Source organism: Puma concolor, chromosome D1 (assembly GCF_028749965.1).
Source record: "Puma concolor isolate L17-30 chromosome D1, mPumCon1.1.hap2, whole genome shotgun sequence".
NCBI lineage: Eukaryota > Metazoa > Chordata > Mammalia > Carnivora > Felidae > Puma > Puma concolor.
The window spans coordinates 54096761-54121766 of NC_141676.1; the positions used below are offsets into that span (position 1 = coordinate 54096761).

The 25006-nt window shown below is 43.5% G+C and overlaps 2 protein-coding genes and 1 pseudogene across 3 annotated transcripts; all 3 read left to right on the top strand.

The window, feature by feature from the left end:
• Positions 1-6161: 6161 nt before the first annotated feature.
• Positions 6162-7014, top strand: LOC147576704 (olfactory receptor 52B2-like; annotated as a pseudogene).
• A 4-nt stretch (positions 7015-7018) lies between these two features.
• On the top strand, positions 7019-7566 carry LOC147576705 (olfactory receptor 52D1-like). Its single transcript, XM_086676411.1, has 2 exons — positions 7019-7357; positions 7483-7566. The coding sequence occupies exons 1-2, from the start codon at positions 7019-7021 to the stop codon at positions 7564-7566; spliced, it is 423 nt and encodes a 140-aa protein (XP_086532537.1).
• Positions 7567-9521: 1955 nt separating this feature from the next.
• LOC147576706 (olfactomedin-4-like) lies at positions 9522-23957 on the top strand. 2 transcript variants are annotated; one of them, XM_086679418.1, is made up of 6 exons: positions 9538-9676; positions 10502-10564; positions 10813-10956; positions 20507-20669; positions 21072-21231; positions 23022-23957. In XM_086679418.1, exons 1-6 carry the CDS (start codon positions 9608-9610, stop codon positions 23743-23745), a joined length of 1323 nt encoding a protein of 440 aa, XP_086535544.1. In that variant the 5' UTR covers positions 9538-9607; the 3' UTR covers positions 23746-23957. The 2 variants fall into 2 exon arrangements, with proteins under 2 accessions (XP_086535545.1, XP_086535544.1); XM_086679419.1 differs by lacking the exon at positions 10502-10564 and having other exon boundaries at positions 9522-9676; positions 23022-23954.
• The last annotated feature ends 1049 nt before the right edge of the window (positions 23958-25006 follow it).

The following is a 25006-nucleotide window of genomic DNA, read 5'->3' on the forward strand; positions in this document are numbered from 1 at the left end:
CTTTGAACCTATACCTTAAAATAAATAAATAAATAAATAAATAAATAAATAAATAAAATTCAACAGGTAAAAAACTCAATTTAAAAAATAAAATAAAATATTTCTAAATTCTATGTTGAACTACAAGTTTATCTTACTACCTATTTGATGATTACAAAAAATACATAGAAATTCAAATGTCCATTGAATTTTATAATTCTTTAAGTAGGTATATATACATATCTCTAAGAGCCAATGTGTTGATTATAAATAATTGCATAGAGATATTAATTATGGTTACTTAGAGATTCATCAGTAATGGTGTATTATTGACATTTATGTCTCTCAGCTAAATCTGTATGGAATGTTAAAGTAAATTTTTTTTTAATTTAAAACATTTTAAAAATTAATATGTCCTAAAAATCTAAAAATAGAATTACCCTACGACCCAGCAATTGCACTACTAGGTATTTACCCAAGGGATACAGGTGTGCTGTTTCGAAGGGACACACGCACCCCCATGGTTATAGCAGTGCTTTCAACAACAGCTAAAGTATGGAAAGAGCCCAAATGTCCATCGATGATGAATGGATAAAGAAGATGTGGTATACATATATAATGGAGTATTATTCGGCAATCAAAAATAATGAAATCTTGCCACTTGCAACTACGTGGGTGGAACTAGAGGGTATTATGCTAAGTGAAATTAGTCAGAGAAAGACAGAAATCATATGACTTCACTCATATGAGGACTTTAAGAGGCAAAATAGATGAACATAAGGGAAGGGAAAAAATAATATAAAAACAGGGAGGGGGACAAAACAGAAGAGACTCATAAATATGGAGACCAAACAGAGGGTTACTGGAGGGGCTGTAGGAGGGGGCAAGGGCTAAATGCGTAGGGGTCATTAAGGAATTCACTCCTGAAATCATTGTTGCACTATATGCTAACTAATTCGGATGTAAATTTGAAAAAAATAAACTAAAAAAAAAGTTTAAAACTATTTTATAGGGCATTAAAAAAATAACAGTCACTCCGCTGTGGTTTTAATCAGCTTCGGGGCTATCACACAATGAAGACAGTAATCTGGACATAACACATTTTTACAATTCCCCATTCTTATTCCTTATTCTGTTTAGCTGCTCCATTTTTCCTAACAAGACTTCTGATGTAAGCTTGTTACAATCTTGTTAGCACTGCAGTTCTTGTCCATTGCTGTCACTGTTCCATCAGAACAACTTCGACACCAAACTTAAAACCTTTGTTGGTACTTGTATCCTTCATAGTTTTATATCAGTTCAGAGTTAGTTGGGTTTGTTGGCAACTTTAGAAAGAATAACTCCTCCTTCAAGTCACTGCTATGTGCAAATCACACATATAATCAAATTATGATGTTGGGCAACGAAAAATACTTTAAAGCTTTATTTGCTCTGTGAGTTGGCTTCTGTAACGTGACCTAGTTCCCAAACATGTGGTGCTGTGCTGTCATTGTAAAATGGGCAGCCGGCCTACGGCAACCACAAGTGCAGGGTGGATTCCTCATTTAGGACTCTTAGGAAGAAATCACCATGTTTGCACAGTGGGCTCGCTGTTGACAGTCCCTCGCCTTATATCAACAGCTGCTTTTACAGTTCCCATTACAACGCATCCACACTGACTCCACAAGGGAAAGGCTGGACATGAGAGGAGGTTACTGGACTGTTCTAGAATATTAAAAGACACTTTTACAATAGTACAGAATTGTTTTGATAACCTGTAAGTTTGTTCTGTGACAGTGTGAACAGAAAACAATTCATTCAAACTAGGTCTCCAAAAAAATCCACGCTGTGGAGGAAATACCGTGGAAGACCTGTCGTTACCACATCCTCTCAGGCCCTGCTACGTGGAAGGGAGGGCACTTTTGAGGGAGGGGCGATGTTGTGAAAGGAATTATGTCTACCCCAGGGCGGAGCAGGACCCCATGTGGGCCCAGCAGGCGTGTCTGACAGCCAGTTTTCCTCAGCTGACTCTGCAAGCCACGGCCTTGACTGATGTGGTGTCCGCTGTCCTAACACAGGCACCTGCTGGGGCTCCACGCTCGCTGCTCATCTTCACACCACCTGTTTGGGAAGATCCGGGAATCCTCATTGTACAAAGGAAAACACTGGGGTCGGAAATCTTAAGTAACTTGCTGCAGGCTGTCTGGTAGTGGAGCCTTAATCGTTCCCCGTCTGCAGGACTCAACAGCCCAGGCTCTTCCCATCACACTTCTTGGTCTGTTTATAGGGCTGGGGGGCAGAAAGGATGCCAAGTGACGATGACGGCCCGTGTCTGGGTGGCACTCGGGTGTGTTATTTGTGTGTGGCGAGGCACGTCTCCATCTGAGTTCTCTGTGCCCCTTCCAGTGGTCCTGCCTGGTCTCTTCCTCTCCTGGGTCCCGAGCCCGTCAGGTATAGAGACCTGGGACCAGGAAAGTCGGCAGACAGGACTGCAGACCGCTGCTAATTCCTCATTAACAGTGCACAGCTGTGACCAGCAGCTTCTCAATCCCCCACCAGGGATGCAGGGTCCAAGCCCTCCCGAGGGCCCCGAGAAGCGACCCATAAATCCATCCCACCCATCCCTGCTCTCCCCCAGGCTTGCCCCGGGAGTCCCTGTGGAGTCTCCCTGGTCACCAGTGCACTGACTCCTGAATGGACCAGCTGGAGCAGTAGGGACTGAAGCAGCACTGGGTACGTGGAGGCTGGATGCCCTTTCTCGTCTCTAATCGCACCTCTGCAGCAGAGAGGTGAGAGCTCCTGACCCCTCAGCAGCAGGAATTCATCAGCTGAGATCAGGCACCCCCTAGACAGGGTGTGGGGCTCCTGAAAAGGTCTCCTCCCTGTGCCCTACCTGGATTTATCCCACAGTGAGCCAAGCACTGAAGGTGCTGCTAAAATGCCCATCCCCATGGGATGGTCTGAGAAGCCTCTTCGTCCTGACGGAAATAGGTGGTTCAGACTCTTTTTCAGAGAACAACTTTGGGGTGCAAAGGAGAGCATGAGGCAGAGGCCACCGTGGCCGTTAAGTTTCAGAACTGAGGGTGAGGTATCAGCACCCCCTTCTCACCCTTTCTGGGTCAGAAAAATGTGGAAGGTGTGGGCTGGGGACCAGGAGTAGGGATTAGAGGACAGCACCACCACATTCTTTTTTATGTGGAAGCAGTCTTGTGTTCAGCCGCCTTTTATTGGCTCCGTCCTGCAACAAGGTTCTTTCTTTGGTTGATGCCATCTAATCTGATACTCTACGTGGTCTTTTAGCCATTATTTTTTCCTTACATGGGATCACATTGCTTTCAAATACACTTCCTTCAGTCCCCAAACCCCTCACAGTTTGGGGTTTGTTTTATTTTTTTTAAGATAATTTAAAGGGTGGATGTTCAGATGATAAAGTTGAGAGCTATGATCACACTGGAAAGGAGCTCAGTAGGAACGGGCTCAAGAAACAATACAAGTGCTTCAAATAATTATGTCCATATTATTTAACATGTATGGGGATTCACTGTCATCCAGGGAGAACTGCTTTACATGTTATTTATTTATCCTTCAAGGATTCCTGTACTGTTGGTGCCTTTATTCTTATCCCTAGTTAGGTAAAAGAAATAAAGGCATAGAGCAGTTGAGCATCTTGTACAAAGTCACACAGCTCGTTTGTGGAATAGTTAGGGTTTGAACCGAGATAACACGGCCTCGGAGCCCTCTGTAGATCTAAACGGCTGTGCTGACGTGGGAATACTGGGGAACAAGAAAAATGGACCTTTGTGCTGGCTTTCCCTCTCACTCCTCTCCCCTCCACGATCAGGATGGGATGTCAAATTCTGATTAAATGGAGGTTCAAAGTGCTCAGTCAATTCAGGTTCATAGTGGCGAACTCATGTTGCCAGAGTTCAGTTCTGGAACTCTTCCCTTCTGCCTTCTTTTTGTCTTACTGCTGCCAGCCACATTTAATATGTTCTTGTTCTGCTCTTCCCTGGAGGGGAAACTTGTCCCTCAAGCCCCTTGGGCAGGACACAGTACGTGAGCCACTCTGAGGACAGGGAGGCTCCCTGAGAAGGATCCATAGCAAAGGGCGAGGGAGGACAAGGGCCCTGGCCTGGACCCCACGGGGTGGAGGCATCGATGGAGGGAGACGGGTCTCAGTCTGCAGCAGGTGCAGGCAGGTCTGTGTGCCCCAGTGACCCTGCCAGTACAAAGGTGCGCATGTGTGAATGGAATCAGAGCGAGGCCACTCTCAGCGTGGAAGTGAGACCCAGGACCAGATGATGTGCAGAGTCTGTGTGAGTGGCAGAGGCGGCCTCTCCTGGCCAGAGGGGAATTGCTGTCAAGTGAGGAACATGGTAAGGCTTCCGGGAGAGGAAGCAGTCCTGGACTGGGATCCAGGGTTTCTTGTTCCTTCCGTATCCCAGCTGTGTGTGACCCTAGCTTTTCTGTGCATTGGTGTCCTGATCATGGAAAGGGACCCACGACAGGGTGATGCTATGCATGCGGTAGCACATAGGAGAGGCCCCAGGACTTCAGCCCTTAGCACAGAGACATTGCTCTGCCTGGAGCTCAGGAGGAGGGGCATCCAACTTCCACCCCCTCAGCATGTCCCTTGGCAACTCCTGACTCAGAGAGGATGCTGAGCTGTGTGAGGCCTGGAGACCATGTGAGACTGGGCAGAGGCAGAGCAGGCAGTGAAGGATGAGAAACTGCAACTTTGTCTATAGAAAGCCAGGCACAAAGCAGAAGCTGAGGCTGGAGGTTGGGAGCAGGATCTTTGCCTCTCCCTCTCCCCTTTCTCTTAGCCTTTGAAAGGAGACGGAAGGAGCAGAAGTGTGGACTGTGGGCATGTGGGATATGGGGCAGTTGTTCCTGGAAGTTTGCCATAAGGAAGTGTGTTGATAGGGTCCACACCTTGAGTTCAGGACTTTTTTATGGGGCCCCTGCCTGGTACAGGTCATGTTTGTCCTGTGGTTTGGGGAGATACATTCCCAGGCCCTGAGGGTGTTGACATCTTTCTTTCCTTGGAAAGGCTGGCCCTGTCTTGTTGGTCCTAGAATGACGTACCCAGGGTGCAGAGGAACCCACGGGTCCCCCACCATGAGAGTGTCAAGACCAGACCCCATGACTTGGCAAAGCCTTATTCTTCAGAAGGAAGTTCTGGTTTCTAAACCAATAAGACTTTTATTTGGGAAGGTCTATCCTGGTTTATTACCTAACACTTCTCTGCAAGAGTCAAAATGTAGGGCTGTGAAAAAAGGCCCAGGAGGCACTGCTGCAGAGAAGCCTAGAGCACACATGGACCATGAAATGCTTGATAGCCATCCTTCCCGCCCCCATGCCCAGACCACTGTATTCTCCGTTCACCTGCCCCTTCATTCCCTGGAACAGCTTAAAATACCAAATGCAATATCTCATGAAGTTCATGGACATAACTGTGGTCTTTAGGAAGAACGTGGAAAGCACATTTAGCCTGCATCCTTTTTCTAGGCTGTTCCTTATCCACCTAAACCCAGGTAAGTAAAGTTTGTCCACATCCACCATTGGATGCACCATACTGCACTGTCATTGTGGTATCTGACCCCAGTCCCTTCCACTGCAGCCAAATCTTGATGCTCTTCTGTGTCCTCCGGGTGATCAGAACTTTTCCAGACTGAGTTCTTCAGAACCCAAAGGGTCTGTCCATGGACAAAGAACAGAAGAAAAAAGAACCACAAAGCTGAGTCAAGGGATGAGTTTCTACACTGGTCAAAGCAGGGATTAATTTTCACAACCCAGGCATTTTGAACTATTATGAATAGAGCTGGAGGTAAGAATTTCAAAGCCATTGAAAGCTGGGACAAAATACTAGACAAACTAGAAGGAATATACTGTTTGGGAGGGTAAGTGAGCTAATAAAGTGGCTTCTGGGAAAGGACTTTGGAAGAGGAGCTTTGTCTGAGCACCTGTGGGTGAATGAATGGAAAAACAGCCATTCCATATATGCTTCCTTCTGACTTATAGCTTCCCTGGGGTAGAGGGGGACACAGAGAATGTTGGCAAGATTGGGCTTGTTTGACACGAATAACTTCCTCTGGGACAGGTCATCAGGAAAAGCATATTCCAATGCTTTCATGTGCCTGGGATGTTGAGGAGACATTCCTCCCAGAGACGACTGTCAGAAGAGTGTGGTCTGTAATCAGATGAGTTTTGATTCAAATCCTAGTTTTATTAACCAGATGGGTATCCTGGAGTAGGTCTGTTGACCTGTCAGAAGCCAGATTCCTTCATTTATCATATGGAAACATTAGCAAACCCACAGAAGGCTAGGAAATCCATAGGCCAGCATAGGGCTGTCAGCAAATGCTTTAGTACCCAAAGGCTGGACCCTCACCCCCACCTATCTGAAATCTCTTGGGGAACTGATGATTGCTTCTCACAGGCCTCATTCATACCCTGCAGGGACAGAGCCAAGTGGAACCAGGAGATGGAAATGGATCCTGTACTGGCTGCTCTCAACCAGACTGTGCTCATCTCTGGGCCCGGTCCCTTTGTCCTGCTGGGGGTGCCAGGACTGGAGACCTTGCATGCCTGGCTTGCGGTGCCTGTATGTCTGCTGTACATGGCGGCTTTGGCAGGGAATGTCCTTCTACTGGGGCTGGTGGCAGCTGATAAGACACTTCAGGCACCCATGTACCAGCTGCTGGGGCTTCTGGCAGCTGCTGACTTGGTTCTGGCCACATCAACGGTACCCAAAGCTCTGGCTGTGCTGTGGGGCCTGTCAGCAGAGATCTCTTTCACGGCCTGCCTAGCTCAGCTCTTTGTTACCCATGTGGCCTTCATTGCTGAATCTTCAGTGCTCCTGGCCATGGCCGTGGACCGCTATGTGGCCATCTGTCAGCCTCTGCGCTATGGGGCATTGCTGACACAGCGTGTGGTGGGTGGAGTGGCGGTGGCTGCCGTGACCCGTGGTGCCTGTGTCATGGCACCCCCTGTGGCCCTGCTCCAAAGACTGCCTTACTGTGGGCAGCGGGAGCTCCCCCACACCTACTGTGAACACATGGGTGTGGCTCGGCTGGCATGTGGTGACACGCGCCCCAACGTTTGGTACGGACTAGCCACCACACTTCTATCCCCAGCACTGGACTTTGGGCTCATCGCCACTTCCTATGCCTTCATTCTCCGTGCTGTCTGTCGCCTGCCGTCCCACGGTGCCCGCTGCAAAGCCTTGGGTACCTGTGGGGCCCATGCCAGTGTCATCACTCTCTTCTACACACCCGCTCTCTTCTCTTTCCTGGCCCACCGTTTCGGCCGCCACACGGTGCCCGGCCACATCCACATCCTACTGGCTAACCTGTATGTGGTGGTGCCCCCTGCCCTGAACCCTGTGGTCTATGGAGTACGTACCCAACAGATCGCTCAGAGGCTCAGGCACTTGCTTCGATTGTGCTGGGTCGGGGCCATAAGGGGTGTGAGCCCTGAGAGGGCCTCCCATAGCAGTGAATGAGCACATGTTTTCTGCAGCCTGTGCCGTCAGATGGCCAAGTAGTGCTACAGCAATCCTTGGAGCAGAGCTCTGACCAGGGCATCTTCATCATCTGCCGATAGGTGGCGCTATGGTCACCCCAGCCCTGTTCCCATCTCGTGGACAGAATGCGCACTGAACACATCTCGCCACCGGGGTCTACCGTGTCCATAGACTTTTCCCGCTCTTTCTAACTGTATTGATCTCCACAGTTGCATCTCACACACATAGAACAGACTGGGCCCGGACTGTGGCAAACAGGGAGGCCCAGGATGCAGCCTGGTCATCAAGATCTCATCTTTCCCCATCACTCTGACCAGCCAGGGCCAGATTACTGAAAGGTTGCTCTGAGTGGGGCCTTTTGTATAGCGCATGACGCTAAGCAGGAACTCCATGTTTGCTGAAGGAATGAAGACAGGAGGGCCTGAGGAAATGGCGCAATATGAGTAAAAGAGCACACAGCTCTGGAAATTGATGTGCTTTCTGACCTGGAGACTAACACCTAAATCTTGAGAGAGCTGCTGGTTCTGGGAGGGAAGGCAGTGGACTACCCCATGCTGCCCACCTAAGCTCTTTCTCCTGTCTGCTCATGTGCCGAGCCTTCCCCTGCTCTCCCGGCTAGATCCCCTCACTAGTTTTCATTGGCAGAATATAGGAAGATGACCCCAGCACTAGTTGTCGTGCTTCAGGCTCTGTGTTCTTTCATACTTCCTCCTTTCCATTCCTCTTTCCATAACGTTCTGGTAACACCCACCTGCGCAGTGATTCAGGATAGGTTTTCTGCTCCATGTAGCTTAGGGTTCCCAACTCATTCCTCTCATACCTCCCCAACCTCTGTGGCTCCTCTGGGACAGAGGCTAGGCCACAGGAGCTGATGGAGAATGGATCCCAGGCCGTGAGCAGGGAGTCAGAAGGTGAAAATCTGTAAAGCAAGATGAAGGTATGGTCTCTCATCAAGGATTGCCCAAGAGAGTCCAAGGCATTTCTTCCTGGAGTCATCCATTCACTTAAGCTCTCTCATCCTTTCCCTAGGAGGAAAAGTAGAGACTTCATATGCATTTCTCTAGTAGGTATTATGTGCTAGGCAAAGGGCTATAAAGGACGGGATGCATTAGCAAATGGCCTTTATGCTGAATGTCTACGATATCTGAATTGGGGTTGCAATGACAAGTAGGAAAATAATAAGAGATACAAATTTTTCAATGGGAAAATGCAGTCTTCATAGGAAGCTGACATCCTCTTAGGTATTTGGGGGTTTGAGACTCACCACTGCCTGGGAAGTTCTCAGTAGACACAGTGGAAGAGAAAGGGGTAATTTCTGGTGGCCAGCCCTAGGAACACTGAGCTATGACTCAGGACCAATTCTTCCTTTTCTTTAGGGTACCCCAGGTACCAGGCCCAGAGGACCAGAGGCTTGACAAGAAGATATTGGGAGGGGGCTCTCTTGAAGGACAGGGAGTGGAGGCTGCTGACATCCAGAGCTTGAATTAGCAGATACATTTGAATACTAGTTGGGTGGGATGGAAACACATAGAGTGCTCAGAACAGTGAGGAGGACAGACTTCTAGGTGTGAGGGAGGGCACAGAGCAGAGCAGCCAGCACTGTGCTGCTGAAGCAATCCCCCCAGGTTCACAGCTTGGCCTGCATCCAAGGTCACTTAATTAAATAAATGGCTTCTGTCCTGGAGATGGAGCAGGTAGGGTTACATTTTCCTCTAGAGTATTCCTCCCTTAAAGCTGAGGGAAAGACCATAGTCCCTCCTGAAAGAGACCCATCCCAAGGCCCCCTCAGTGTGTCTCAGGTTAGTCTTAATCTATGTGGACAGGAGGGCCCAGCAGATGGAGGACAGATCTCAGCTTGAGAACACGATGAGAAAGATCTTGTTTGTGTAAAAAAGTCACTTCCAGCCCTTCTCTGGAAGCACAAACACACTTTCAGCCCTTCTCTGGAAGCACAGCCCTCTCCTCCCATGCCCCGCCCTGTCCCTTTCCAACCCCCCTCACACCCTCAGACCTTTCAGATGATGAAATCCTTATCTCTCCTACTGAAACCATTCACATGGACAAGAGATAAAAGCCTAGGGGAACTCATAGGTCTTGCTCCCCTCCTGCAGCAGATGCAACATGCAGTCTTCCTTGGCTCTCCTGATAACCATCCTACTGCTGCCTCTGGCACTCCCAGGGCAGCCTCAGGTACAGGCAGAGGATGGAGGGATCTCAAGTGGGTGAAGAGATGGTTCTGGGTTTTGGACTGGCTTCCCTCACCACTCTGATCCATTTCAAGAAGCCCCAGGTTCTGAGAGAGAGTGAAGGTGGAGAGACCCAGGGACGTCTGAAAGGAGGATGGGATATCCAATATGCTCTGATTGTTGCTCTGATTGTTGTCAGGCATAGGGTGACAGAAGGAAAACAAGGATGAACTCTGGGCTGTACATCCTGCTCTTTTATGAGGCATCATTTCCTGCAGAAATATGCCACCCTTTTCCTGTATGAAGGATGCTGGAACTAAGGAAGGACAACCTGGGCTATTGTAAGCATGCACCCTTTGTGTCATGATCCCCAAAAGCTAAACCACTGGGCTGGAGTTGCAGACTGAAGACACAGCCAAATTAACTCCCAGGGCCACAGAAGATATGTGTGGGACTATTCAGAGAAGGACAGTGGCCACACATCTTGATTCTTGAAAAATCTATAAGGAAACCCTAGATGGTTCTTTTTTTTTTCTTTTTTTTTTTTTTTTTACATTCTGAGAACCTCTGGTTTTTCAACTACAAAATAAAGAATTCAAGTCATACCCTCCTGTGTTCTTGGGAATGCTAAATATCAGTCCAGACTTTGGTGCCTAATGGTGCTGTTAATATTCATTCCCTTCTTTGACAATTTGGAACTCTCTGTTCCTGCTGTCTTCAAGACAAAGTGAACTTGTGGGAATCTACTTATGTCCAGAGTAGAGGTACTGTGGCCACCAAGCTAGTCCCTGAACATTTCTTTTCAGATCATCTTTCCTCTTTTCCACAGAGCCTCAGAGAAGAGTCTACTCCCAGTTCTGTGAACTGCAGCCAGACCCAGTCAGTGCATGAGGTAGGGTGAGGATGGTTCCACCAGTAGGAGCTGGAAGGAGACTATATTTCAGCTCTGGGAAATCAAGGGAAGGGTCAAACTCACGACAGAAGGAGACTTAGACAGTCATGAACACCCTCCTGTGCAAAGAGATCTCTTCTCAGACTCTCCAGAGTAGGGTCAGCTCTTCTGCTTCATGTTCCCAAACCGTGCACTGTGCTCCAATGTATTTCATTATGCTTAACGTGCCTGTGATCTTGCTTTTCCAGCTGGTGCCAGGCTCTATGGGTAAGGATGGCCTGTGCCATTGTGTGGTTCACCTGGCCAATGACCTCATTCCCCTGAAGAAGCTGGAGCAGCTACAGAGTACAGCCCAGGAGCTCATGGACAAGTATGATCAGGAGCTCTTGAGGGTGAGTGCTGGAGCTACGGGTTGAGGCTGGGAGTTACATGAGCACATTCTCTCCTGCATCCAGCATGAGGATGAGCTGGGCCAGTAGAGAAATTCCTGGAGAAAGCATAGCCCTCATCTTTGAGATGAATCCTGAGTGTGAAGGAAAAAATTAGGTATTGTCCTTGGGATTCTCAGAGGCCATCACCATACAGAGAGGTTTGTGGAGGATGTGCTTTCCTACATTAACAGGCCAATTTGTGGGTATAAGTGCAGTGGGAGATGGGAAGAGGTTAGAGAAGAAGAAGGAAGTGGAATGGCCAGTGGAAAGGAGACAGAAAAGAGTTTGAATTGAGCTAAAATAGGGGCAATATCTGGAGAGACTTGTGGACCAGGCTAGTGAGCTTGGAATTGATGCTGTCAGTAGAGTGAGGAATGAATGGAAATGTGGCATCCAGCATGTGATGTGGGCAGTTGCTTTTTGTAATGGGCACTTGGGGAAGGTTGATGAGAGAGGGCCTGAAAGCTAGCTGTCTGTGTCCATTCATTCACTCACCAAGACACCCCTGAGAATGTGGCTGTAATCAGGAAAGGGGAGAGAGAACCTGGGTATACAGAGGAGAGAGTCATTTTTTTCTGTAGCAAAGAGGGACACAATGTCCTCAGCTATGAAATGGAAATAACACTAATGCTCACCTCAAGAGCTGTTTTTGTTGTTGTTTTTGTTGTTTGTTTGTTTGTTTTTTACTTACATCCAAATTATTTTATTTATTTATTTATTTTTTCAATATATGAAATTTATTGTCAAATTGATTTCCATACAACACCCAGTGCTCATCCCAAAAGGTGCCCTCCTCAACACCCATCACCCACCCTCCCCTCCCTCCCACCCCCCATCAACCCTCAGTTTGTTCTTAGTTACTTACATCCAAATTAGTTAACATATAGTATAATAATGATGATTTCAGGAATAGAATTTAGTGATTCATCACTTACATATAACACCCAGTGTTCATCCCAACAAGTGCTCTCCTAATTCCTGTCACCCATTTAGCCTTTCCCCCCACCCAAAACCCCTCCAGCAACCCTCAGTTTGTTTTCTGTATTTAAGAGTCTTTTTGGTTTGTCTCCCTCTCTGTTTTTATCTTTTTTCTTCCCTTCTCTTTGTTCATCTCTTGTTTTTTAAATTTCACATATGAGTGAAATAATATATTTGTCTTTCTCTGCTGATTTCACTTAGCATAATACATTCTAGTTCCATACACACTGTTGCAAATGGCGAGATTTCATTCTTTTTGATCACCAAGTAAAATTCCATTGTATATATATACCATATCTTCATCCATTCATCAGTTGATGGACATTTGGGCTCTTTCCATACTTTGGCTATTGTCGATAGCGCTGCTATAAACATTGGGGTGCATATACTCCTTCAAATTAGCACTCCTGTATCCTTTGGATAGGTACCTAGTAGCGCAATTGCTGGGTTGTAAGGGAGTTCTATTTTTAATTTTTTGAGGAACCTCCACACTGTTCTCTAGAGTGGCTGCACCAGTTTGCATTTCCACCAGCAGTGCAAAAGGGTTCCTTTTTTTCTGCATCCTCGCCAACATCCATTGTTGGCTGAGCTATTAATTTTAGCCATTCTGGCAGGTATGAGGTAATATCTCATTGTGGTTTTGATTTATATTTCCCTGTTGATGAGTGATGTTGAGCATCTTTTCACGTGTCTGTTAGCCATCTGGTTGTTTTCTTTGGAAAAGTGTCTTTTCATGTCTTTTGCCCATTTCTTCACTGGATTATTTATTTCTGGGGTGTTGAATTTAGTAAGTTCTTTGTAGATGTTGGGTGCTAACCCTTTATCTGATATGTCATTTGTAAATATCTTCTCCCATTCTGTCAGTTACTTCTAGTTTTGTTGATTGTTTCCTTCACCATGCAAAAGCTTTTTATCTTGATGAGGACTCAATAGTTCATTTTTGCTTTTGTTTCCCTGGCCTCTGGAGACATGCTGAGTAAGAAGTTGCTGTGGCTGAGGTCAAAGAGGTTGTTGTCTGATTTCTTCTCTAGGATTTTGATGGCTCCTTGTCTTAAGTTTAGGTCTTTCATCCATTTTGAGTTTGTTTTTGTGTATGGTGTAAGAAAGTGGTCCAGGTTCATTCTTCTGCATGTTGCTGTCCAGTTTTCCCAACCATTTGCTGAAGAGACTGTGTTTTCTCCATTGGATATTCTTTCCTGCTTTGTCAAAGATTAGCTGGCCATATGTTTGTGGATCCATTTCTGGGTTCTCTATTCTGTTCCATTGATCTATGTGTCTGTTTTTGTGCCAGTACCATAGCATCTTGATGATTGTAGCTTCATAATACCGCATGAAGTCCAGAATTATAATGTCTCCAGCTTTAGTTTTCTTCTTCAGGATTGCTTTGGCTATTTGGGGTCTTTTCTGGTTCCATACAAATTTTAGGATTGTTTGTTCTAGCTCTGTGAAGACTGCTGGTGTTATTTTGAAAAGGATTGCATTGAATATGTAGATTCCTCTGAGTAGTATTGATATTTTAACAATATTTGTTCTTTCAATCCATGAGCATGGAGTGTTTTTCCAGTTTTTTGTGTCTTCTTCAATTTCTTTCATAAGCTTTCTATACTTTTCAGTGTAGATTTTCACTTCCTTAGTTAAGTTTATTCCTAGGTATTTTATAGTTTTTGGTGCAATTATAAATGGGATTGATACATTTATTTCTCTTTCTGCTGCTTCATTATTGGTGAATAGAAATGCAACTGATTTCCGTGCAGTGATTTTATATCCTGCGACTTTGCAGAATTAATGGATCAGTTCTAGTAGTTTTTTGGTGGAGTCTTTTGGGTTTTTCATATGGAGTATTATGTCATTTGTGAACAGTGTAAGTTTGACTTCCTCCTTGCTGATTTGGATGCTTTTTATTTCTTTGTGTTTTCTGATTACTGAGGCTAGCACTTCTAACACTATGTTGAATAACAGTGGTGAAAGTGGACATCCTTATTGTGCTCCTGAAATTAGTGGGAAAACTATGTTTTTCCCCATTGAGGATGATATTAACTGTGGGTTTTTCATATATGGCCTTTATGGTCTTGAGGTATGATCTTTTTACCCCACCTTTCTTCAGGGTTTTTATAAAGAAAGGGTGTTGTATTTTATCAAATGCTTTCTCTGCATCTATTGAAAAGATAATGTGGCTCTTATCCTTTCTTCTATGTGAAAGTATAATGTGATGTATAATATTGATTGATTTGTGGATATTGAGCCAGCCCTACATTAAGGAATAAATCTCACTTGATCATGTTGAATAGTTCTTTTAACATATTGTTGGATTCGGTTTGCTACTATCTTGTTGAGAATTTATGCATTCATGTTCATCAGGGAAATTGGTCTATAGTTCTCCTTCTTAGTGGGTCTTTGTCTGGTTTTGGAATCAAGGTAATGTTAGCCTCATAAATGAATTTGGAAGTTTTTCTTCCATTCTATTTTTTGGAACAGCTTCACAAGAATAGGTATTAACTCTTGCTTCAATGTTTGGTAGAATTCCCCTGGAAAACTATCTGGCCCTGGACTCTTGTTTGTTGGGAGATTTTTGATTACTGGTTTAATTTTTTTACTGGTTATGGGTCTGTTCAAATTTTCTATTTCTTCCTGTTTCAGTTTTGGTAGTGTATATGTTTCTAGGAATTTGTCCATTGCTTCCAGATTGCCCAATTCATTGGCATATAATTGCTCATAATATTCTCTTATTGTAGTTTGTATTTCTGTGGTGTTGGTTGTGATCTCTCATCTTTCATTTGTTATTTTATTTATATGGGTCCTGTGCTTTTTCTTTTTGATCAATCTGAGTAGGAGGTTATTAATTTTTTAAATTCTTTTGTTAATTCTTTCAGCTCCTGGTTTCGTTGATCTGTTCTACTTTTTTTTTTTTAATTTTAGTATCATTGATTTCTGCTCTAATCTTTAGTATTTCCTTTATTCTGCTGTTTTTGCTGTTCTTTTTCTACCTTTTTTAGGTGTAAGGTTAGGTTATGTATTTGAGACCATTCTTCCTTTAGGAAGGCCTAGATTGCTACATACTTCCCTCTTATGACCAGCTTTGCTGCATCTTAGAGATTATGGACTGTTGTGTTTACATTTTCATCGGCTTCCATGAACTTTTTAATTTCCTCTTTAAATTCCTGCTTGACTCATTCATTTTTTAGTAGGGTGTTCTTTAATCTCCAAATATTCATGGTCTTTCCAAGTTTTTTCTTATGGTTCATTCTGAGTTTCATATCATTGTGGCCTGAAAATATGCAAGGTATGATCTTGATCTTTTTTACTTCTTGAGGGCTGATTTGTGACCCAGTATGTGATCTATTCTGGAGAATGTTCCATGGGCACTTGAGAAGAATGTGTATTCTTCTGCTTTAGGATGAAATGTTCTGAATATATCTGTTAAGTCCATTTAGTCCAGTATGTCATTCAAAGCCATTGTTTCCTTGTTGATTTTCTGCTTATGTGATCTGTCCATTGTTGTAAGTGAGGTGTTGAGGTCCCCTACAATTATAGTATTATTATCAATGAGTTTCTTTATGTTTGTAATTAATTGATTTATATATTTGGGTGTTCTACATTGGGGCCATAAATATTTACAATTGTTAGATCTTCTTGGTGGTTAGACCCCTTAATTATGATATAATGCCCTTCTTCATCTCTTGTTACAGTCTTTACTTTAAAATCTAGTTTGTTGGATATAAGTATGGCTACTCCAGCTTTCTTCTGATGACCATTAGCATGATAGATGGTTCTCCATCCCCTCACTTTCAATCTGCAGGTGTCTTTAGGTCTAAATTGAGTCTCTCATAAGCAGCATATAGATGGGTCTAGTTTTCTTATCCATTCTGATAGCCTAGGTCTTTTTTTACATTTTACTTTTAATTTTTTAAAATTTACATCCAAATTAGCTAGCATACAGTGCAATGATTTCAGGAGTATATTCCTTAGTGCCTCTTACCCATTCAGCGCATCCCCCCTCCCACAGCCCCTCCAGTAACCCTCAGTTTGTTCTCCATATTTATGAGTCTCTTCTGTTTTGTCCCCCTCCTTGTTTTTATATTATTTTTGTTTCCCTTGCCTTGTGTTCATCTGTTTTGTCTCTTAAAGTCCTCATGTGACTGAAGTCATATGATTTTTGTCTTTCTCTGACTGACTAATTTCACTTAGCATAATACTCTCCAGTTCCATCCATGTAGTTGCAAATGGCAAGATTTCATTCTTTTTGATTGCCAAGGAATACCCCATTGTGTGTGTGTGTGTGTGTGTGTGTGTGTGTGTGTGTGTATACCACAATTTTTAATCCATTCATCCATCGATGGACATTTGGGCTCTTTCCATACTTTGGCTATTGTTGATAGTGCTGCCATAAACATGGGGATGCATTGTCCCTTCGAAGCAGCACACCTGTATCCTGTAAATAAATACCTAGTAGTGCAATTTCTGGGTCGTAGGGTAGTTCTATTTTTAGTTTTCTGAGGAACTTCCATACTATTTTCCAGCGTGGCTGCACCAGCTTGCATTCCCACAACAATGTAAAAGAGATCTTCTTTCTCTGCATCCTCGCAAATGTCTGTTGTTGCCTGAGTTGTTAATGTTAGCCATTCTGACCCGCGTAAGGTGGTATCTCATTGTGGTTTTGATTTGTATTTCCCTGATGATGAGTGATGTTGAACATTTTTTCATGTGTTGGTTGGCCATCTGGATGTCTTCTTTGGAGAAGTGTCTATTCATGTCTTTTGCCCATTTCTTCACTGGATTATTTGTTTTTTGGGTGTTGAGTTTGATAAGTTCTTTATAGATTTTGGATACTAATCCTTTACCTGATATGTCATTTGCAAATATCTTCTCTGATTCTGTCGGTTGCCTTTTAGTTTTTCTGATTGTTTCCTTCAATGTGCAGAAGCTTTTTATTTTGATGAGGTCCCAGTAGTTCATTTTTGCTTTTGTTTCCCTTGCCTCTGGAGATGTGTTGAGTAAGAAGTTGCTGCGGCCAAGATCAAAGAGGTTTTTGCCTGCTTTCTTCTCGAGGATTTGGATGGCTTCCTGTCTTATATTGAGGTCTTTCATCCATTTTGAGTTTATTTTTGTGTATGGTGTAAGAAAGTGGTCCAGGTTCATTCTTCCAGTACCACTTGCTGAAGAGACTGTCTTTATTCCATTGGATATTCTTTCCTGCGTTGTCAAAGATTAGGTGGCCATATGTTTGTGGGTCCATTTCTGGGTTCCCTATTTTGTTCCATTGATCTGAGTATCTGTTCTTGTGCCAGTACCATACTGTCTTGATGATTACAGCTTTGTAGTATGGCTTGAAGTCTGGGATTGTGATGCCTCCTGCTTTGGTTTTCTTTTTCAAGATTGCTTTGGCTCCGATAGCCTATGTCTTTTGATTGGAGCACTTAGTCCAGTGACAATTAGAGTGAGTACTGAAAGATATGAATTTAGTGTTATGTGTAGAGTTGGTGATGTTCAATGGTCCTTTCTAGTCTTTGTTGCTTTGGGTCTTTTTTGTTTTGTTTTGTTTTGTTTTGTCTTTTCTCCACTCAGAGAGTCCCTCTTAAAATTTCTTGCAGGGCTGTTTAGTGGTCACGAATTTCTTTAGTGTTTGTTTGTCTCAGAAACTATATTTCCTTCTATTTTGAATGACAGCCTTGCAGAATAAAGAATTCTTGGCTTCATATTTTTTTGATTTAGCATGTAGAATATATCCTGCCACTCCTTTCTGGCCTAACAAGTTTCTGTGGATAGGTCTACTGTGAAACTTATCTGTCTTTCCTTGTAGTTTAAGGATTTTTTTCCTTTGCTGCTTTTATAATTCTTTCCTTGTCTGTGTTTTGTGAATTTCACTATGATATGCCTTGTTGATGGTCAGTTTTTATTTAATCTGATGGGAGTTCTCTAGGTTTCTTGAATTTTGATGTCTGTGTCCTTTCACAGATTAGGAAAGTTTTCCAGTATAATTTGCTCACATTAACCTTCTTCCTCCTTTTCTCTCTATTCATCTTCTGGGACTCCTGTGATTCAGATTTTATTCCTTAACAGGTGACTGAGTTCTCTAAGTCTTGTGTCATGCTCTTTTGCCCTTGTTTCTCTTCTTTTCTGCTTCATTATTCTCCAGAATTTTATCTTCTATATCGCTGATTCATTGCTTTGTTTCATCTATCCTTGCCATTGTGACATCTATTCGAGATTGCATCTCAGTTATAGCATGTTCAATTTCAGCCTGAGTAGATTTTACTTCTTTTATCTCTGCAGAAAGGGATTCTCTGGTGTCTTCTATGCTCTTTCAACCCCAGATGGTATTTTTATTATCATGGTTCTAAATTCTAGTTCAGACATCTTACTTATATTTGTGTTGATTAAGTCCCTTGGTGTTATTTTTCGTGTTCTTTCTTTTGGCATGAATTCCTTCATTTTTGTCATTTTGGAGGAAGAAAACATTAATAAAATAAAAAATAAAAATTGAAAAATTAAATACACACTAAAAAATCAAATAAAAGAACTAGATCCTTGGTGTGTTTCAGTCTGATTGTTGAAAGAATAGAGAAAAAAGGGAAAAGAGAGAAGAAAAGTGTAAGAAAAAAATTTAAACATTAAAAAATATTTATAGAATAAAATAAAGAAAATGAAATACAATAAAAATTTTAAATAAAAAGAAAATAAAGTAAAAAACTATAAATAAAATTTTCACTTTCTGTACCCAACAAAGAAAAGAAAGAAAAAAGAAAACAACTTAAGCAAAAACAGAAGCAAAGAAAGTGAACAAATAAATGAACCAGCAAGCACAATGAAACCCCAATGAAGTTACATCCAGTTTCCCCTAGAACTTAAACTAAGCACTCTAGTGGCTCCATGGTGTAATGGCTCCATTATCCACTAGGTGACGCTGCTTATCTTACTGGGGTGGATCATTGTGCATGTGTAGGATAGGTGGAAATGGCTTCACCCAACTCCCTAGTCTGTGGCACAGGAAATTCCCTCTCTGACTGACCCATGATAAAGCATCCCTCCTTTGTCTCAGGACTTCATTCACTCCTGTCTCTACCCTGTCTGTGTCCAAGCCATCTGCCTGCCAGATGGCACCTTCCTCCAGAGTTTTATTTCAGATGGGGTTGTTTCAAAATACAACACTTCAGAGACCCCTTCACTTGGTCCCACTGATTCTCTGTAGGAGGGTCTTGCTGAGCAATGGCTGGGTGCCAGCTAGCCCCAGAAAATGTTTGTGTGATCCTGCAGCAGCAGAGGTTCAGAGATGGTGACAAATCACAGCACACAGCCGGCTTCAGGTTTCACCATACTCTGGGGTCTTTGTCCCAATACCCTCAAATGTGGCTCCTCTCCAGGGTCCCCTGGGACCTTTGCTGTGGGGAGGCCATTTGGCCTCTACCAAATGCTCTCCAAGCAGGGGAACTGCTTCTCCCCCTGTGGCACACGGACCCCTCAGACCCCACTGCTTGCTCCTGGGAATTTGCCCAGCTTCCTCATCAGAGCGCCACCAGGTACTGAGCTCCAGAACTTCAGACTCAGCAATCCACTGTTTGTAGAATCCTGGTGGTATTGACACCCTCTCTTTTCTCCCCATCAATGGTTTTGGGGAACAGGCTTCTTGTTCAGTCCCCTGCGAGTGTTTTCACTCTTTCTTTCTCTTTCTCTCCAGCTACTTTTGCAGGGAATGTTTTCTTGCACCATGCCAATGTTTTGCACTCTCTCCCTTTCTCTTTCTCTCTCTGTCTTCTCTCTGCAAAAATGGCTCCCTACCCCCCAAGGCTTTTCTCCCCCAAGTTCACCTCTCCACACCGTGTACCTGGCAAGTTCTGTGACTTAAGTTATGCAGGTGGTTGCATTAATCCTCAGATCAACTTCCTAGGTGTTCAAAATGGTTTGGTGCTGATCTAGCTGCGTTTCAGGGATGAGATAAGCTCAGGGTCTTCATGCTGCTCCACCATTTTAACTTCTCTCAAGGGCTGTTAATGGAACAAAATAAAATGACAGATCCAAGACAGTATTTTTTAGGCTACGTGGCACTGAGGGCATGCAAATAAAAGAAAAAAGTCATGGATGTTGAGGTTTGGGGGAACTGCCTGTCCATGTCTCCAGACCCAGGTCAGTGAGTACACATGCACCACTGAAGGTCAGGATAACCAGGTCTTGGAAATGAACGGTGCCCTGAAGTCCAGGATTCCCACTACCCTTGCTTCCTCCTAGGAGGCCCCAATCTACAACCTGCTGTGCCTGCAGCTGGAGAGACCACAGGAGTTGGTGACCTGGCTTATGGCCAAGGGAGGACTTAGTGAGGCTGAGAGTCTCCTCTCTTAATTCCAGAGCCATATACATAGATAGATTAGAGAATACCTCTGCCTCCATAGTCTCCTGTCTTACTTAATTTCATAAATTTGATGATTTACCAAATCACTTATTTCTGGAGGAAAAAAAGACACAGAGCTGAGCAATATGGAAGGCTGACATCAGTTCTTAAGAACAGTCTGTGACCCATATCCTTGGCATCTCATTTCCACAGGTGGCTAATGCCAGCCTCATACTCAAGCTTCTGGCTGACTCAGACCAGCATGATCTCTGTGCTCTTCGTCAGGAGGTGGATAGTCTCAAGGACCAGCTAAGAGAGTGTGAGAGGGAGAAGCAAGAAGTGGCCTCTGGACACTCTGGTCCACCCCTGCCCCCCGGTGAGGCCTCAGACTGAATTTCTGAAAATTTCTTCTCCCCAAAGATGGTTTGGGAATGCAGCATTGGTTGTGGCATACTGAGGGGTGGGCAGTGAATGTCTTGATGTAGAATAAATCTTTCATTTCCTTGTTTGGTGCATTATTAAGCAATGCAGACAGAGATAGGTATAGTCTCACATATAGGCATCCTAGTAAACATAGATATATATAAATACACCTAAAATCAGACATATACACTAACTTCTATTTGTGCAAAGTCAAGCCTGCTTATACACCTATGCATGTCTTCAGATGTACGGACACATGCTGAAACACACACATAGCTATTACACTTTCATAGCCCTCTCCCTGTGGGCTTTGTGCTTCACTCCTAGTTTCTACCTTGCCTGCTCTCTTCTCCAGGCTCTTGTGACCATGGAGGCCTCCAGAAAGTCAGCAGACCCTTTGTGGTGCAACTCAATTGGAGAGGCTTTGCACACAAGGCAGGTACCTGGGGTCGAGACTCAGCACCCAATCCAGACTCTTCCCTCTACTGGGTGGCCCCTATGACTACAGACAACAGGTAAGTTCAGGATGGTTTCTCTTTTGTACCCAGGTTCATTCCAAATGTTTGCTACCCTACCCTAACGGGATTCTTTATGGCCCCAGCACAACTTCCTCTCTCTGTTTTAGGTATGCCCCTGGACAAACTTAACCTAGGTCTGACAGGTCACCTTCTAGAGCTCCTCTCATGATTAAGAATGCCACAGATGGCTGTGAGCTCCTTCTTGAACCTGCTGTCTGAAATTTCTAAACCCATTGTAATCCAAACTGGTTCTATTGGTAGTCTGATCTTATCTCAAGAACAAACTGTTCTCTACCTGGGCTTCAGAATCCTAGGTTCTTCTCAGAAGAAATTTAGAAGATGAACTTGACTTTACTTGGGACTTGGACTCAGACAGGGTTGAGTTTGAATCTGAGTACTGCCACATAAGATAAGTGAACTTGGAGAAGTACATGAATGTCTCAGACCCATTCTAGCCATCTGGAAAGTGAGGATAGTTAAATTAGAGAATATCACATGAGATTTTATAAAAAAAAAGTGTGGACAGCATTGTCGGTGTTGATAAATGTTTGTTTGTTTGTGTTAGGTGAAAGGATAGCTAATTGAATCAAGGAGTAAATGAATGAGCCCTTAAATAAACTGGCAGCCTGGTTAGGAAGCTAGATGCAACTCACAGGCAGGGTGTTTAAAGGTAGTCTATATAGGAATATGACAAAGATCCAACTGAGTAGGACACCACAGGAGGGAAAGATGAACGTGGCTTAAACCTGTCATTGAAGAGCTCAGTGGAAGCTCATCTCAGAAAGATTAGTGTTACTGATAATATTGCTCCCAATTCCTATAGGCATTTGCAGCATATGAAGCACAATTTATGTGTCTTTGCTTTTTAAATCTTCTCCAAATCTCTGTGGTAAAGGAAGACTTACTGACTAAGGCCAAGCAGTGACAACACTCATCATTCAGGAATTATTTATTTATTTATTTATTTGTAAAAGTTTATTTATTTATTTTGAGAGATGGAGAGAGACTGTGTGCAAGCAGGGAAGGGGCAGAGAGAGAAGGAGACAGAGAATCCCAAGCAGGCTCTGAGCTGTCAACGCAGAGCCTGATGTAGGGCTCAAACTCACAAACCATGAGAAAATGACCTGAGCTGAGATCAAGAGTCAGACACTTAACTGACCCACTCAGGCACCTCATTCAGGGATAATTTAAAGGAGTTTCCAAAGTGACCTCAACGAGCATAAATCTCTCCAAATCCAGCTCCAGAACTACGATCTACCACAGGACATTGTCTCAGGGATGGGTGGAGGGGGCATCCATAAGGAAGAGCATCCATAAAGAAGAAAAGAATAATAACCATCACTTGTTGATTGCTTACTTTGAGATAAATATTCTAATTGTTTTATTTGCATTATTTCGGTCAGTCCCGACAATCAATGAGATAGAATCTTTTTTTTCTTTTAATGGATTTTAATTATGAGCTGAGGGACTTTGAGCAAATTACTTAGTCTTTCTGAGACCCAGTCTTCAAATCTGTGGGGATAAAACCTACTTTATGGTACTTTCACTATAATTAAATGAGATAATGCACGCACAGTGTCCATGAGACATTGTTGCATTTGATGTTAATGTTATTGCTGTTACTGATTTTTTACAGTTATTTTTTGTCACAGTATGTTATAAGCAGAAGAGAGATTACCTATCAGTTCTGTATGATTCCAAAGTTCCAACTATTAATTTGAACACTAGCCTGCTCATTTTTATTAGCATTGTGAACCCTGATAATTCTGGTGTGGGGCTTGGCCTAGGTACTTTGACTACTACCAGATGTACAAGTCTTATGATGACCTGGTATTGATGAAGAACTATGAGAAGAGGTCATTTGGCTATGGTGATGGCAGTGGTAACACCGTGTACAAAAACTTCATGTACTTCAACTACTATGGCACACGTGACATTGCCAAGCTGAATCTTTCCTCCAACACCCTGGTGCTACGACGCCCATTGCCCAGTGCCACCTACAACAACCGCTTCTCTTATGTTGGTGTGCCCTGGAAAGACTTAGATTTTGCTGGTGATGAGAAGGGACTGTGGGTGCTCTATGCCACCGAGGAGAGCAAGGGAAACCTGGTTGTAAGCCGCCTCAATACCAGCACCTTAGAAGTGGAGAAAACCTGGCAAACCAACCAGTACAAGCCAGCTATGTCAGGAGCCTTCATGGCCTGTGGAGTGCTGTATGCCCTACGCCCACGGAGCACCCACCAGGAAGAGATCTTCTATGCTTTTGATACCAACACTGGGCGGGAGCGCCATCTCAGCATCCTACTAGATAAGATGCTGGAAACACTGCATGGTATCAATTACTCCCCCTTGGATCACAAGCTCTATGTCTACAATGATGGCTATCTGATCAATTATGATCTCAGCTTCCAGATGCTGAAGCATAAGCCATCAAAACTGCCAGCTGAAAAGTTCTCTTGGTTTCCTATTGCACCAAAGCCTGTCAAACCCAACAAAACATCTAGTCCCTGAGACCCCTGGGGCAGAGTATTGGGAGAAGCATATGTCCTCCTCCTCACCCTCCAGATGGATCACTCCCCACACCCCCCCACAAATGGCCATCAGTCCTACTGATTGAGAAGTGTTGATTATATTTTTATGATTGATAATTCTTTATAATTGACAATTCTGTATGACTAATGACTCAATCACATTAAAGTTCTTTTTAGTAATGGTCTAGGTGGATTTGATTGGGGTTTGATTGGGAAACAAGCACCAACCCTAACAAGACACCTCTTTACTAGAAATCTACAATTCTAAGAAGATTTGTAAAACAAATCTCCTATTCTGTGCTTTGAAAACTGTGAATCCAACTCCTACAATTATAAAATTCTGTGAATTAGGCTTAGAATGGTAAGTCTTAGGTTGAGAGCATCTGGTACCAGTGCAGAAGACCCCAAACAGCTTGTCATTAGAATAGTATGTAGAGGCCCCCTTTCTTTTTTTTTTTTTTAAGATTTTTTTAATATGAAATTTGTTGTCAAATTGGTTTCCATACAACACCCAGTGTTCATCCCAACAGGTGCCCTCCTCAATGCCCATCAGCCACTTTCCCCTCCCTCTCACCCCCATCAACCCTCAGTTTATTCTCAGTTTTTAAGAATCTCTTATAGTTTACCTCTTTCCCTCTCTGTAACTTTTTCCCCCTTCCCCTCTCCCATGGTCTTCTGTTAAGTTTCTCAGGATCCACATAAGAGCGAAAACATATGGTATCTGTCTTTCTCTATATGACTTATTCCACTAAGAATAACACTCTCCAGTTCCATCCATGTTGCTACAAAAGAGGCCCCCTTTCTTATCCTCAACCTCTTGCAGGGTAGCTGGGGAGAAAAGTGCAGCATGTTGGTGTGACAATCAATGTTTCACTGTCCTGAATCAAACTCACTCTGAGTGCAACTAGGAGAGGGGTTTAGGCTTGAGTTCCATTCTAGGAAGTGAGCAACTAATGGCTGAGCATCAGACACTCCACCTATTACTTATCTATCTGCATGGTTCACTTCTTTTCCATGCAATGGGATGGAATGTTCAAGATTTCAGACCCCAAAGTCTTCACAGTCACATGAAGGATACCAGAATACTTTATACACCCAGTCTCATGCTTATACTTCCCCATATGTATATACATTCGCAAATATACATCCAATCAGACATGTATACAATATTCCATCTACATAGACATAAATGTATATTTTAACATATCTATTAGAAAATTCATGTGCTACCCAAATAAAGA